This window comes from Alligator mississippiensis, chromosome 3 (genome assembly GCF_030867095.1).
Source record: "Alligator mississippiensis isolate rAllMis1 chromosome 3, rAllMis1, whole genome shotgun sequence".
NCBI lineage: Eukaryota > Metazoa > Chordata > Crocodylia > Alligatoridae > Alligator > Alligator mississippiensis.
Genome location: NC_081826.1, coordinates 251,866,706 through 251,881,297, shown reverse-complemented (window position 1 = coordinate 251,881,297; position 14,592 = coordinate 251,866,706). Strand labels below are relative to the sequence as shown.

The window sequence follows — 14,592 nt, the reverse complement described above, 5'->3', positions numbered from 1 at the left end:
TCTGTTGTGGGGTGTAGTAATAGTGGAGGTAGTCGAGATGTGGGGGCAGGTTTTGCATTTCTTGTCCTGGCACGGTCTGGATCCTTTTGGTGTGTTCTGGGCTTGAGGAAGTTTGCTTCTGGTGATGAGGTTGGCGAGGTTCGGTGCTTGTTTGAAGGCTAGGATGGGTGGCTCTGGGAAGATTTTTTTAAGAATAGGGTCTTTTTCTAATATGGGTTGCAATTTTTTGAGGATTTTCCGTACAGGTTCAAGGGATGGGTGATAGGTCATAACCAGCAGTGTGCGATTTGTGGGTGTTTTTCTTCTGTACTGCAGCAGTTCTTCACGTGGTATCCAGGTGGCTCTTTCAAATGTGCGATCTACCTCTCTGGAGGAGTGTCCTTGCTGGGTGAAAGCTTTTTTAAGATCGGTGAGGTGGCAATCCCGGGTGTTCTCTTCAGTGCAAATTCGGTGGTATCTGAGGGCTTGGCTGTATATCACAGCTTTTTTGGTGTGTTTTGGGTGATTGCTGGTTCTGTGCAGATATGTGTGTTGGTCTATGGGTTTCTTGTATACTGTGGTCTGTATTTTACCCTTCTGGATACTGATCATTGTGTCTAAAAAGGGGATGTTGGTGCTGGAGTATTCTAAAGAAAGTCGGATGGAGGGATGGTGACTGTTGAATTTCTGGTGGAACTCAATCAGAGATTCCCGGTTCTCACTCCAAATGATGAAGATGTCATCGATATATCGTAAGTACAGCAAGGGTTTGATGGTGCAGTTCTTGAGGAAGTCTTCTTCCAGGTGGCTCATAAAAAGGTTGGCATACTGTGGGGCCATTTTAGTGCCCGTAGCTGTTCCCATCATCTGGAGGAAGTGTTGATTATTAAAAGTGAAATTGTTGTGTGTGAGGGTGAAGTGTATAAGCTCAGTGATGTCTTTGGGTCTGTATTCTGGGTTGTAATCTTGTTCCTGTAGATATGTAAGGCAGGCATGGATGCCATCCTGGTGTGGGATGTTGGTGTATAGGCTGGTAACGTCCATGGTGGCTAGGAGTGTGTTGCTGGGAAGGTGGTCTATGTTTTTAAGTTTCTGTAGAAAGTCTGTAGTGTCTTGTACAAAACTTGCTCTGTGGGTGACAAGCGGTTTTAGGATGGATTCAACAAAACCTGATATTTCTTCAGTTAGGGTCCCATGGTTGGATATGATAGGTCTGCCAGGGTTCCCTTGTTTGTGCATTTTAGGGAGCATGTAAAAAGTCCTTGGGTTAGGTAGTGGGGGGGATCAAGGTCTGTAGTTTTTCTTGTAATCTTGGTGGAAATGATTTGATGGTATTGTTGAGTTTTTTGGTGAAAAGGGGAGTAGGATCTTCTTGTAGTTCTTTGTAGTAGGTGGTGTCAGAGAGCTGTCTGTTGGCTTCCTTATGTAATCCTCACGGTTTAGGATGACTATGGCTCCACCTTTATCTGCTGGTTTTATTACTATTACTAATTACAATCTGCCTGGCAACTGACTCCCCAGTCCAGCCCCTGGCTTGTTTACTTTTCATTCCATCCAGGAAGAGCATGCAGCAACTGCTGCAGCGTCCTTAGCCTGACGAAGGGTTTTTGAACCCGAAAGCTTGCTTAATAACTATTCTCCAACCATTTGGGTTGGTCTAATAAAAGATATCAAATTCACCCAAGAAACCTTGTCTAGCAATTTAGCTGACTTGTATCTCTACAGGAGCATAAAGATGCAACAGTTACATCATAACAGCTGATGCCCACTCCCCAGGGGCAGTTCCTTCTTCTCCCCTTTTAAAGCAGTTAAAAGGTATGGTTGTCTATTGCCTAAAAATGAGAGCAGTGTACATATAGATTTCAGGGTAATCATTTTGTTTGCCCTATCAAAACTGCCAAAGTATTTGGTATTTTCTTTTCTGGAAGTTCTCGCAAGTTTACCGAATGTGGTAGGAGTTTTAGGAAGCATGTTACTCAGTGTACCACCAATATGCTCATCATCAGCCCATAACAGAATTCAGGGACTCATAATCACACTAAGGGTCTTCTGATTTTCTCCTGATGGATTCTGACCTTGTTAAGTCAGGAGATGGAACTGGATGACCTCGCCTTGCTCAGCGTAACCTTAGGATGCAAACCTAAGGTTGCTGATTGCTATACTGAGAGGGAGTGTGCAGAATGGCTAGACCTATCTCTGCTTTAATCCTACTCTCTCTTTCTTATCATTCTTTCTGTCTTTTGTCTAATGACAGTCTGGTTTAGCCAGCCAAGACAAATCTAAACATAAAACTTTTGGCAGTGACTAGCTTGGGGAGCCTAATGCAAGAAGGAGTAGCCCAATCTTGGGGGTGGAGGAAAGGAACCTTTGTCTCCCACAAACCAGTCATAGAAAATTAAGAACAACCTAGCCAAACATTTTCCAGAGCTTAAAGGAATAAAGCCAGAGTTCAGAAGTCATTAGTCAGCTTGCTTGCCAGCTGCTCCCTCTGTAGTCATCCATCAACTGAACTAAAACCATCAGGGACAGAAGCCATATTTTCCTACCTTTTTCTTCTTTCCTCCTCTGTACTAGTTTGACTTGCTTTGTTATATGGAGCCAGAACTCTAATAGCAGAATCTAAGTACTACCACATAAATTGATACTCTCTTTTCTCTTCAAGTTCATTTGATGCAATTTAAAACATTTTCAGTTAGACTCCATATACGCAATGAAAGGGGAAATAAGGGACCTTGTATCAAAGATTTCCTGGGTTTTAAAGCTTTAAAGACTATGTTTGTTTTACTCTACTTCTTGGACACGTCTACATGTGCATTAATGCACCTTTTCTAAGGCACATTAAATTTAGCACCTCCAATGTACCTCCATTTGCACACTTTTTAAGGATGCTTAATGCCCAGTATATTAATTCACTGTGCATTAGCAGTGACACAGTTTTTTACATGATGCTTTAATATGCAGTAAAATAGTTTACTGTGTATTAAAGCGCATGTGTTGATGTGCCCCTTGTTATTTAACATTGCTTAACATGGGTACAAAAATCAAGTTTAGCATTCTATGGCAATCAAAACCACATCCCTGGCAACAACAGGATATATTTGTGGATTTTACCTTTTTAAACCATTCATTCACTGCAAAAATTTCTTTGGTTTTATGTTCAGTCAAAGAATGGTTTGATCCCACAAAGTGTTAAATTGCCCTGCAATCTCTAATTGCATGGCCAGTTTGTTGTCCCTCTTAGAATCAGTATATGGGAGTTTTATATCTCTTGTTCCGTGACAGCTTCCAGATTCTGTTACCTGTAGCATGAGATTTTCTAAGGGAAAGATTTTATATAGATGACAATCATTCTCAAAAGTCTAAAACAGTCTCAGATGACCTGGTTTCTTTTCACTCATTCTTTAAAGTTTAAAATAGACATACGGAAGAAGCTGAGGAAGGATGCTAAGAAACAGAAAAGCGCTCATTCCAGCTGTCTCCCTTTGATCTAAAAGAAGTTTAGCAGGTTACTGGAAATTTAGCATTGAGAACAGGAGTCTGAGTATTTCTGTTCTATGTCCTTTAAATTACCATTATGAGAAAGGGAGACAAGACGGAGAGAGAAGCAAAGACTGCTGTTTCACTGATAAAAAAAAATGTTAATTTATCTATGACCAGGAAACTCTCATCTAATTCACTTATGGTGCTTTTAGGAAAGATCCAATAATACATTTCCAAATGACTTACCTCAGTACTAACTGCTTCATCTGAAGGGTTAATCAGAACTACAGTTTCTAAGACATCACTTCTGTGATGAAGGATTTTCTGACCTGTAAGGAATTAGAGAGAAGAAAAATTAATATTCCAGTTTACCTTACCAAGTTAAAGCCAACACCTTCTCTAACGTAAGCACAGATTGATCTGTGGGATAGTTCTAGGGGCATCCAGAATAATGTGCAGTGGCAGTGACACTTGCTGCCTGCCTATGTGTTCTTAGATGCTGACAATGTTCTTGATCAGTCAGGCCCACCTCTCTACCTCTTCAAAGCAATGGGTGCAAAGAGCCAACAGCACTGACATGCATTCCTTCCAACTATCCTTTGTCTTTGAATAATTCCATGTTGTAAATATAAGTCTGTCTGCTTTAAATTATAAGTGCTGTCTGGGTGGAAGTCATGGGCTTGATTTGATACTAGTGTCTTAAGATCTGGCCCAAAGTCTTTAAAGTCCCTTCACATCTAGCACTCTGTAAATATTGTTAGTATTCTAAAAAACTCTTTGTTGGACTTGTAGGACTGTCTTACTTGGTAATTCTGTTATATGAAGAAACAGGCAATGTTATTAAACAAAAATAAACAGACATACAATATACTGGTTTCTAAACAAATAAAGTTGGTGTGGTGTGGGTGCTGTGTCATAGCCCATTGGCTTTCATATTTAATAGTTAGTCTGTCTCTGTATTTAATAGTGATATTCATCTGACTGAGAGGATGCCAGAAAAACACAACAGGGCTCTCAACATTTTCTTTCTTATGGTAATTGGCATGTTTTTTTCAGTATTACTTTCTGTGAGAACTGCAGCAAGATTAATTAGCAGCTGTATTGTCATTTAGAACCCGCGGCCAGCAATTAGTCCAATTAGTCCAACAACCAGAATAACTGTCTCCTGCAAGCAGCAGCATTAATTAATTTATTAATTGCACTTAAAAGTAAGTGCAAGGAGCCCCATATTTAAACACCAATTGACCAAGTTAGAAAAATTCCTACTTTAAAAACCTTAAAAGAAAAAATACTGCATATCTGGAATCACTTCCCAGGGTTCATTCAGCAATAGCTTCCTATACCTCCTCTCTCTTCTCTCTCACTACAAAGATTCACCTACAACAGGTTCTCTGCAATATTACTGCTGCATGTAGCATTTCCCCAGAGCTCTTCTTTCAGCCATAGCAGAGGAATTTCATATTTATGGCCTCCTTCATATCCTTCTTATGCCTAGGACCCAGCAGGGAGGGAAGAGCTAAACTAACTAAGCTAAAGTCAGTTTAAACATACTGCTTGTCTTGCGGGTGCCTCTAGGGAGCTCTTGTTGGCAAGAAAAACAACCTTGAGGGACCATACAAGAAATGAGGAAGGGGTGGAAAGAAGTGGAAAAAATTATGGCTTGTGCACAAAAGGGAATGAAATGAGGAAAAGTGAGAGAGAAATGCAAATAGCTGTTGGGATTGTGATGAAACGTACAGAGAAAGGGCAGACACCATCCAGCAGCAGCCAAGTGGCAGAACCAGCAAAATCAGGGACTTAACCTGATCTTGCTTTCTCTGGGCCAGCAGAGCCTGGGAGTACTGCTGAGGCAACACATCTGACCCAAAAATGTTCTTCTCAAGGACCCTCTTTTTAGGTTGATCATGGAGTAGCATTAACGATCTTTGGAGAAAGCCACACACATATCTTTCTCTGCCAAAGGGAAACAGACTAGAAATCTGATATTTACAGCATGGGTAGTAACATCAGAAATCCAGACAACCCTTAAAACTGGAAGATTATAGCAATGAGCAGAACAGAAAAAAGCCAAAAACTAAAAAAAATAAAAGAAAGCCCCTGTGTCAGAAAAAAATGGTAAAGCGAAGAAATAAAATACAGGGAGAGATTATGCAAAGAACAGAGAGAGCATGATAAAAAGCAAAAAAAAGACAAGAATGAAATATTATAAAATTAAAGGAGAGATTGGAAGAAAACTTGGCTAACAATCCAGCATGTGTAAAGAAATCCAGATTTACCTACCAACTATTTTTTCTATTGATCTAATTTTAAAAAGAGCAGGCATATGTGTGCTTGTGCAAACAAAGAAGAAAGGAAAGCCTCTCTTCCTGACATCAAGGACCAGTGGGGCCCAGAGTAGGGCAGCAGGAGCACAGAGCCTGGGCCAGCAGGGGCTCTGGAGATGATCCAGCTCCCCTTCACTCTGGTAGCACAGCCTGGTCCAGCTCCACAAAGCCCCGGCCAGCTGCCACCCCACACTCCTGCCGTCCAGCTCTGTGCCGTGCTGGCTTCAGGACACTGGCACAGCCCCATGCTCCTGCCCACTTGTTGCTGCTGAGTGCATGCTCATTCCCTCTTGCCCCCACCTGCTGCAGCCATTTGCCCACCACTGCCACTGCACCTCTCCACCCCCCACTGGTTGCTCCAGCACCACATGGTTCCTAGCTGTAGCACCGGGCTGCAGGATGCAGCAGGAGCCGGCCTGGCCCCTGCGATACTTGGCTGGCTCTGTGCGGTCCCGGTCAGGCTGGTCCAGCTTCTGCTGTGTCCTGCAGTCTCGCCAGAGTGGCAAGCTAGAGGGAGAATGGGAAAGCGGCAGAAGGTCAATGGTGGCAGATGGAGGGGGAAGTGGCTGCGAGCAGGAGCACAGGGCTGAGCTGGTACCCCAGGAGCAGGAAGCAGCAGAAGTGTGGAGCCCAGGCTTGGAGGAGCGCTGGCAGGGGCTCTTCCTGCCACAGGGGGCTATGAGCAAACCCTCCCCCTCCACACATGCCACAACCCTCCCCAACCACCCTCCCCCCACACACTCACAGCCCCCCATGTACCCCATACCTAACCACACTCCACATGCATATCCACATGCTCCCCCACCCCACATACACCCCCACACCTATCCACCCTCTCCCCACAACCCCCCCGACACATCCATACCCACCATACCCCCCAACAATATACAAGAGTAAGACTTCATTTTAAATTATTGTGCAATCACCTCTATGTACACTACACAAACACATGTAAATCAGGACAAAAATATTTTTTGAAAGCAAATTAATGAATGTTGTAGTAGATGTTCCACTTTTAGAGTATAATTTGGTATTTTTCTGGTTCTGAGATGGCAAACCCTTGCTGAAAGGAGTACTTCTGGGGGGGGAGGACAGGGGTGAGGGACTTCTGGTGACAAAGGTCTGGGGCTAGGGGGTGGGACTTCTGGTCCCAAGATAGCGACCAGGGGATGGGGCACCTATCAAAGAGTAGGGCAACAGCTTGCCAAAATTCGGCAAGCGGCCCTCCACCTGAAATAATTGCCCACCCCTGATTTACAGCTACATTCAGTAAAATTGTCATCTGGCTCCTTCACTACAGAAGCTCATAGAAGGTCTTCCACAATCTTATGTGTCAGTGATTCTGCTGGCTTCCTCAGTGAAGAGATGAAGCAGAGTTGACTGAATTGCCTTTAGTCTTGGGAGAACAAAACAAATTGCTGTCCTTCATTTCTCGTATGATAATTTGGGACACAACAACTAACTCTAATAGTCACAAAATAAACTGCACTGATTATGATTAGATGCTAACATATGTAATTAAGGTTCAAAAGATATACAATTATCCACACCATAAATTATACATAAGCAAATATAAGGATAACCAACTTCTCATTTCATTACAGTTCCTGCAATTTACACTGGTGATCTGGTTTGGCCTTAGAGAAAATTAACTGAATGCTGATCATCATTGATAATGATTTTTAACAAACCACAAATACTAAATGTCTGGGCTATATAACACTGTGAGTTACACAATGCTCATTTCCTATTAGGTAAATTTAATAAACAACTCTGAACATTTAGGGTCAAGGGCACAGGTATACCTAAAATGTATGTGTTTTGGGTATAAGGTACAGAAAATGTGTGACCAAGTGCCTTCATGCCTCCAGTCAAACAAGATTTGTGCATATCAGCTACTCTCTTTGACACTACTGTTTTCAGAAGAAATGTGTTAACAAATCATGTTGAGTCCCAAACTATCTGGCAATATTAGGTTCCATTACAACCAGAAACCATCAGCTTTCTCCTTTCATAATTCCCTCACAAGCTGATGTAAAACAGCAGGGATAACTACCCAGCAGCTGAAGCAATTAGCAAAAAAAAAATTCCAAGTAAAAATGCTCAAGACTTCATAATCATGGAAACATTCTTGAAAACTCTTTCAATTTTCAGTCAGTTAACTTAAAACTCAAAAAAATGTCTCTTCACACTGTGATTCCTTTTAGTGAAATGAATATGGTCACACGTGTAACTGTGGAGATGCTCATGATCTAACTCGTAAAAATCTTCTTTCCCTTTATTGAAAAAGTCAAGATATTTGTTAAAGAAACAGACTTACGGAGGATTGCTACTGTTACAACAAGAATTTTCAGGATGTTTGGTTAGGATGAGAATCAGGAAAAACAAATATTAAGCTCTTATACAAGCAACACAATCTGACAGAATAAAAGTATCACAGCAGAGGAACTGAGGTGGTTATTTGCTGAAAACAGACTGGGTGGCCTGAGGTATATGCCATTAAGTTAACAAGAATATGTAAGGACCCTCTCTGAAAAGTTAATTTTTTAAAAAATTAGCTCTCCTACATTTTAACAAAAACTGCAACCATTCATTTGATAAAGTGGCTATCCCATTTTTGTAAAGTTTCTGGAAAAGAAAGGGAGAACCTTCAAGTCTAATTGTTAAACAAACAAACACAAAAGCAACTGGCTGAAGAAACAGACCAGTTTAAAAAGCAGTTAACAAATTGCCCTAGGTTGTATATAGATACCAAAGGAAAAAACTGAGGTAGTCCATTTAGTAATTAGGATGAAGGATCTGATTTGCAGACTTTTTAAAAAAAGATCTGTATAATAATTAGCCATTTCATAAGGATAGCAAGACTATTTGCATGCGTTACAGAATGCTCCTACAAAGCAGTCAGCAAGTACTTCTTCCAACAAGCATTTTATTTTTGGAAAATAAAAATCTGGAAAGGAGTCTTCACAAATTCCAGGAGACAGGAGACAGAATTACAGAGACTAAAATAGAATATGCCAAATTCAGCTCTAATGTTGCTACGCTTATCTCTGTTTCAGTTGATCAAGAATTATCTGGTTCCTCCAGAACTGAATTTGACCCTATGATTTCCCCAAATCTTAGGCAAATGGTACAAAGATGAAGAAATCCTTTTCTCCATTGAGAACTCCCACATAAAGTGGAATGTGAGAGTGACAGTACTTTACACAGTTTTGCATGAAAACAAGATCTATATTTGCTAGGATGCTGAGCTGGCAGGACAGCTCTGAACAGCCAGCTCTGCAATCACTCCAGAGCATTCCAACAGTGACAAAGATCTGAAAGACTGAAATTGACGGCAAGGTGTTATTATTTTCTTTCCCGTTGTTTAAACTATTTTGATATGTACACAGTTGACACTTCAGATTTAAATCTAACATAACTCTTAAGAGAATTCTGTGTTTGATCTCTTTTTTAAATCTCTTGGGCTAGTCTCCCTGCAGTTTAATGGGTTTCTCTGTTTGGAACACTGGACTGTATTGCTACTATGAGTAGTAGTTTGTCTAATGGGCTTATGTTCTTCTAATGCCCCCCAGAAGAGCCCCACAAAATATTCCCACTACTAGGGGTGAACCAATAGAGATTTTTGGGGCCAATACGATTTTTAAGAAGGCATAACGGCCGATACTGATCTGATTTCTGATACAGCATGGACAGCTGCATGCAGCTGGTAAGCCTGTTGCAGTGGAAGGGGAGTGGGGAGGAAAGGGGTGTGGCCCCTGCAGTTCAAGGGCCCCGCAGTGAGGGAGGAAGTGGGGCTCAGGCAAGGGATGGGGCAGGCACTGCTCAGCTGGGGTGGGGCGGGCATGGGACAGAGTCACAGCATGTCTGGGGGGTGCGGGGAGGGTGGGGTGGCTCCCATCACTGCGCACACCCCAGAAGGCATGGGGGGATGTATACCCCCCAGATCTACACAAGGCAGGGCAGCTGCTGCTGCGGGCTGGAGCCAGGGTTGCACTGGGGTCTTTCTGGTGGGGGCTGGGTTGGGACAAGCAGTGGCAGTGCTGGAAGTGGGGCTATGGGGGGGGGGGGGGCTGCAGCCACCCCAAAATTCATCGTAGCCCCCTCAACCCTCCCTCCCAGCAGCACCGCCGCCCACCCCAAGTGCAGCCCAGCCTAGCCCCCCACCCCAACCAGGAAGAGCCTGGTGCAGCCCCAGCCCTGGACCCAGCCCACCCCACCCTGTGCATATGGGGGGGTGCACATGCCCCCCCCCGTGCCCTCCCAGGGTGCACACAGAGGCAGAAGCCACCCACCCCCGCAGCCCCTGGATGAGCTGCAGCTCTGTCCCATGCCCCACCCCACCCCAGCTGGGCAGTGCCTGCACCAGCTCCACTCTTCCCTCACCATGGGGACCTCAATCTGCCCCACCTATGCCCCTTCCCTCCCCATCCACCGCAATAGACTTTCATAGTTGTAGATTTCAGTTTGAAACAATACAACACTTGCTGCCTTACAGAATGAGCTCTGCAGGGAAAGCTATAATAACCACTTCACTACCTGAATACTTTTGGGGGTCTTTACAGCAGTTTGACAAATTCCCAGTGAAATCTTTTGAAGTAAACTAAACACAGTAAATCAAATTAATTTTATGTACACTGTTGATTAGCAGATTGATTATATCAAGTTTTCTCACTAACTATTGATTTGCTGCACCATTTGCCAACTTTATGCAACAGTTAATTTGCTGTCAAAGAACTGTCATTTGTCTAGTAGAAGCAAACTGTTGACCTTTCACCCCCCATTAGTTACTGTCTTGGAGCAAATTATCACCCATAATAATTTCTCATCTTCAAGAACAGCTTTCTCTCGCACATAGTTCTTCAGAAATTTTGGTTCTAAGATGTTCTATCATAAGTCTGGATCACCTCACTGAAACCTTCCTGTGTCTAAATACTGTTAAAAATATTCAAAGGACTATTTTATATTTATTTCTTTTATTGTAATTTCTACAATACAAAATGAAAATTGACAACAGGTAAAATGCAAAACAAGCCTGACAAACAAACCCAAAACCCTAGGACCAGAACAAAAATCCACAAATCCACCCCAGGTCACTTCACTGCCAATTTTACCAAAACTCTAGTGAGGCATGACAGTTTAAAACTAACAGATATGTGAGAACACTCAAATAAAATTATCACATCCAAAAATGAACAAAAGTGTCTCCTGTCTAGAAATACCTCTTTACCAATGAGTTAAAATCACAAGCCTCCTGGGTAACGGGGTTTACTCCTGACACTGCTTAAAGAAAAGTATCTTGAACAAGCACTGATCTGTTTCATTCAGCTGAAGGCTCTGATTTACCAAACATTAAAATGCGCTATTTGCTTTATAGGCAGTTTTGTTGAAAAGACAACGATCCCTGCACACAGTGTTTTGCTGTCACTCTTTACGTCCTTACTTAATCATTCTGGTAAAGAATAGTAAAGAGTTGTAAAAAAATAATTCCACAAAGGTGGTCCCAATACTGGTTATGTTTAGTTTCAGATCCTAGTGCGAGTAGGGGAATCAAAAATATGCTAGTCCACACTATGGTAACCAGCTGCCTCTGTTCACTAAGATTCTCCCAATTATGAGGCACAATCCCAGCAACCCAGCTGACTACAGTGAAATAAGGAGGTAGCTAGCCATCTGGCAACCTTGCCTCCCTCCTCTATTATACCTAGTCCCTGCTCATTCCCTGTTCTTGTCAGGCACAGCTGTCTTCCAGGTGCCACCTCTTCTGCCAACTGTTCCTTTACTGAACTGGGCTATTCCTAGTCCATGCAGTGCCACAGGCTCCAAAGTTTATTGTTTGTAACAAATAAAATCGTAAGGTGATGAACAAAAGGAGAGTCAGCACTGGTACACTAGGCCCATTAGCTACAGAGCTGCAACAGGGGCAAGGTAGAGGGTCACTCTGGCACTATGACTGCTTTCAAATAAGCAGCTGAATCTTGAGATCCTGTAATATTAAGGGATATGCAGGCGATTGGGGGAGCAGCAGGCTGGCTGGGGAAAAGAAAGGGAAGCTTGCATAACAAGACCCTTATATGGAAGAGTGAGCAATAAGAATGTGCATGCCAATGGAGGGAGTATAGAAGTATTGTGGGAAGAAGGCTAGAAAGCTGTGTGGAGAAAAGAAGAAGTGGACACCTTCCCAGGCACTGCTCAGACTCAACTGTCAGTCTCCCTGTCCCACACCTTGTGTCCTCACTGTGACAGATATCCCAGCACTGCCTTTTGGACAAATTCAGTCACTATGGTTTCCAGTAAAGAGAACAGAGCTGTTTCTCCATGGTTTGATAACACTGGTCAGTGTATTTTTTTTTTTAAACAGCAAACATTTTATTCTAACTACTCATTATCTAACATGACTGTTCACTAGCACACATTTACCTCTAAAAGGAACATGCAGAACAAAGTCACTGCTTTAATCAGAACAATCTTAAAATGGCAGGTTTCAGAGCCAAAAAGACTTGTAGTCTCCATAGCCAATATGACCGTCTCCTACTCTCTTAAAGTCTAACCTTCCACCCACCCCTCCCCCCGCCAAAAATTAGTTTAAACATGATTACTACCGCATGGTCCTAGTCCATGTGGGTACTAATGATGTGGCCAGAACCCCCGATCACCTGATGGCGGACTACAGTGCTCTGGGCGGCGTGATGAGGGAGTTCGGTGCACAGGTGGTATTCTCTTCCATCCTACCAGTGAACGGATGCAGAAGACGGCATGAGAACTGCATCTGAGAGACCAACTGGCAGCTTCGGCAGTGGTGTCTCGAGGCAGGCTTCGGCTTCCTGGACAACGACCCGCACATCACGACGAGGGACATGCTTAGTTGGGATGGGCTTCACCTGTCCCCCAAAGGTAAGTGTGTGTTTTCTTCTAGGTTGGCGGATCTCCTCCGGCAGGCTTTAAACTAGGCTCGCCAGGTGGAGGGGAAGATGAGGGCGGGGGAAGCTGTGGACCACCAAACCATGTGGCACCCACAAGGACAGCCCAGCCTGAAGAAAGAGAACATTGGGAACCTGTAAGACGTGGGGCAGCCAGCACTACGGCACAGGTAAGAAACAAGAAGGTAAGAAATAAGGGGCCCCTTGGGACTCGGAGCGGGGGGGCAGCAAAGGCACCAGTCGCAGGGCTCAAGTGCCTATATACTAATGCTAGGAGCATGGGAAACAAGCAGGATGAACTAGCGCTCCTGCTTGCACAAAACACCTACGACTTAGTAGGGCTAACCGAAACCTGGTGGGATTTGTCCCACGACTGGGCGGTACATATTGAGGGTTATAGATTGTACAGAAAGGACAGGGTGGGGAAAAAAGGGGGAGGGGTTGCGTTCTATGTCAATGAGCAAAACACGTCAACCCTCATCAAGACGGAATCCAAGGATGAGGAAGTAGAAGGATTGTGGGTTAGGCTACATGGGGGGCAAGGAGAAAGGGATTTGGTGGTAGGGGTCTGCTACAGACCCCCACATCAAGGGGAAGAAATAGATGCAGGGCTCCTGAGGCAGCTCACGGAGACCATAAAAGCTAAAGAGGCGGTAGTCATGGGGGACCTAAACTACCCAGACATCTGCTGGGAGACACAGACGGCAAAGTCCCACCGCTCACGCAGGTTTCTAACCTGTGTACTGGACCTCCACCTGACACAGGAGGTACATGGTCCCACTAGGAGCAATGCCATACTGGATCTGGTATTGGCAACGGGGGATGACATGGTAGGGGACCTACAGATCAGTAGCCATCTGGGGGACAGTGATCACCTAATAATAGAATTCACCATAAGACGTTGAGTGGGTAAGGTAACTAGTAGGGTGAAAGTGCTAGACTTTAGGAAAGCTGATTTAAATGAACTCAGGCGATTAGTCAAGGACGCACTGCAGAGTAGGAGTTTTGAAGTGATGGGAGCCCAAGAAGGGTGGCTGTGCCTTAAGGAAACGATCCTTTGGGCACAAAGCGAGACGATCCCCATGTGGGGTAAAAGAGGGAAAGGGGCCAGGAGGCTTCCCTGGCTGACCGCAGAAATCCAGGGCAGCCTAAGGGCCAAAAGGGGAGCACATAAAAAGTGGAAACAGGGAGAGATCACCAAAGACAAATATACCTCCTCTGCTTGTGCTTGTAGGGAGGCAGTTAGACGGGCCAAAGCTACCATGGAGCTGAGGATGGCATCCCAAGTAAAGGACAACAAGAAATTGTTCTTTAGGTATATAGGGAGTAAAAGGAAGGCCCAGGGAGGAATAGGACCCCTGCTAAATGGGCAGAAACAATTGGTGACAGACAGGGGGGACAAGGCTGAATTCCTCAACGAGTTCTTTGCCTCAGTGTTCCTAAGCGAGGGGCATGACAAGTCTCTCACTGGGGTTGTAGAGAGGCAGCAGCAAGGCGCCAGACTTCCATGCATAGACCCTGAGATGGTGCAGAGTCACTTGGAAGAACTGGATTCCTTTAAGTCGGCAGGCCCGGATGAGCTCCATCCGAGGGTGCTGAAGGCACTGGCCGACATTATTGCAGAGCCACTGGCAGGAATATTTGAACGCTCATGGCGCATGGGCCAAGTCCCGGAGGACTGGAAAAGGGCCAATGTGGTCCTCATTTTCAAGAAGGGGAGGAAGGAGGACCCGGGCAATTATAGGCCAGTCAGTCTCACCTCCATCCTTGGCAAAGTCTTTGAAAAAATTATCAAGGCTCACATATGCGAGAGCCCGGCAGGACAAATTATGCTGAGGGGAAACCAGCACGGGTTCGTGGCAGGCAGATCATGCCTGACCAATCTAGTG

General features: G+C 44.2%; 1 protein-coding gene across 1 annotated transcript in view; it reads right to left on the bottom strand.

Moving 5' to 3' along the window:
• Window positions 1-14,592, bottom strand: part of MAP1B (microtubule associated protein 1B) — a 110,293-nt gene that overhangs the window by 25,917 nt on the left and 69,784 nt on the right. The window contains exon 3 of the mRNA XM_006274636.3: window positions 3,706-3,788. Coding sequence (XP_006274698.2) covers window positions 3,706-3,788 — 83 coding nt within the window. The remainder of the gene's footprint in view (window positions 1-3,705; window positions 3,789-14,592) is intronic.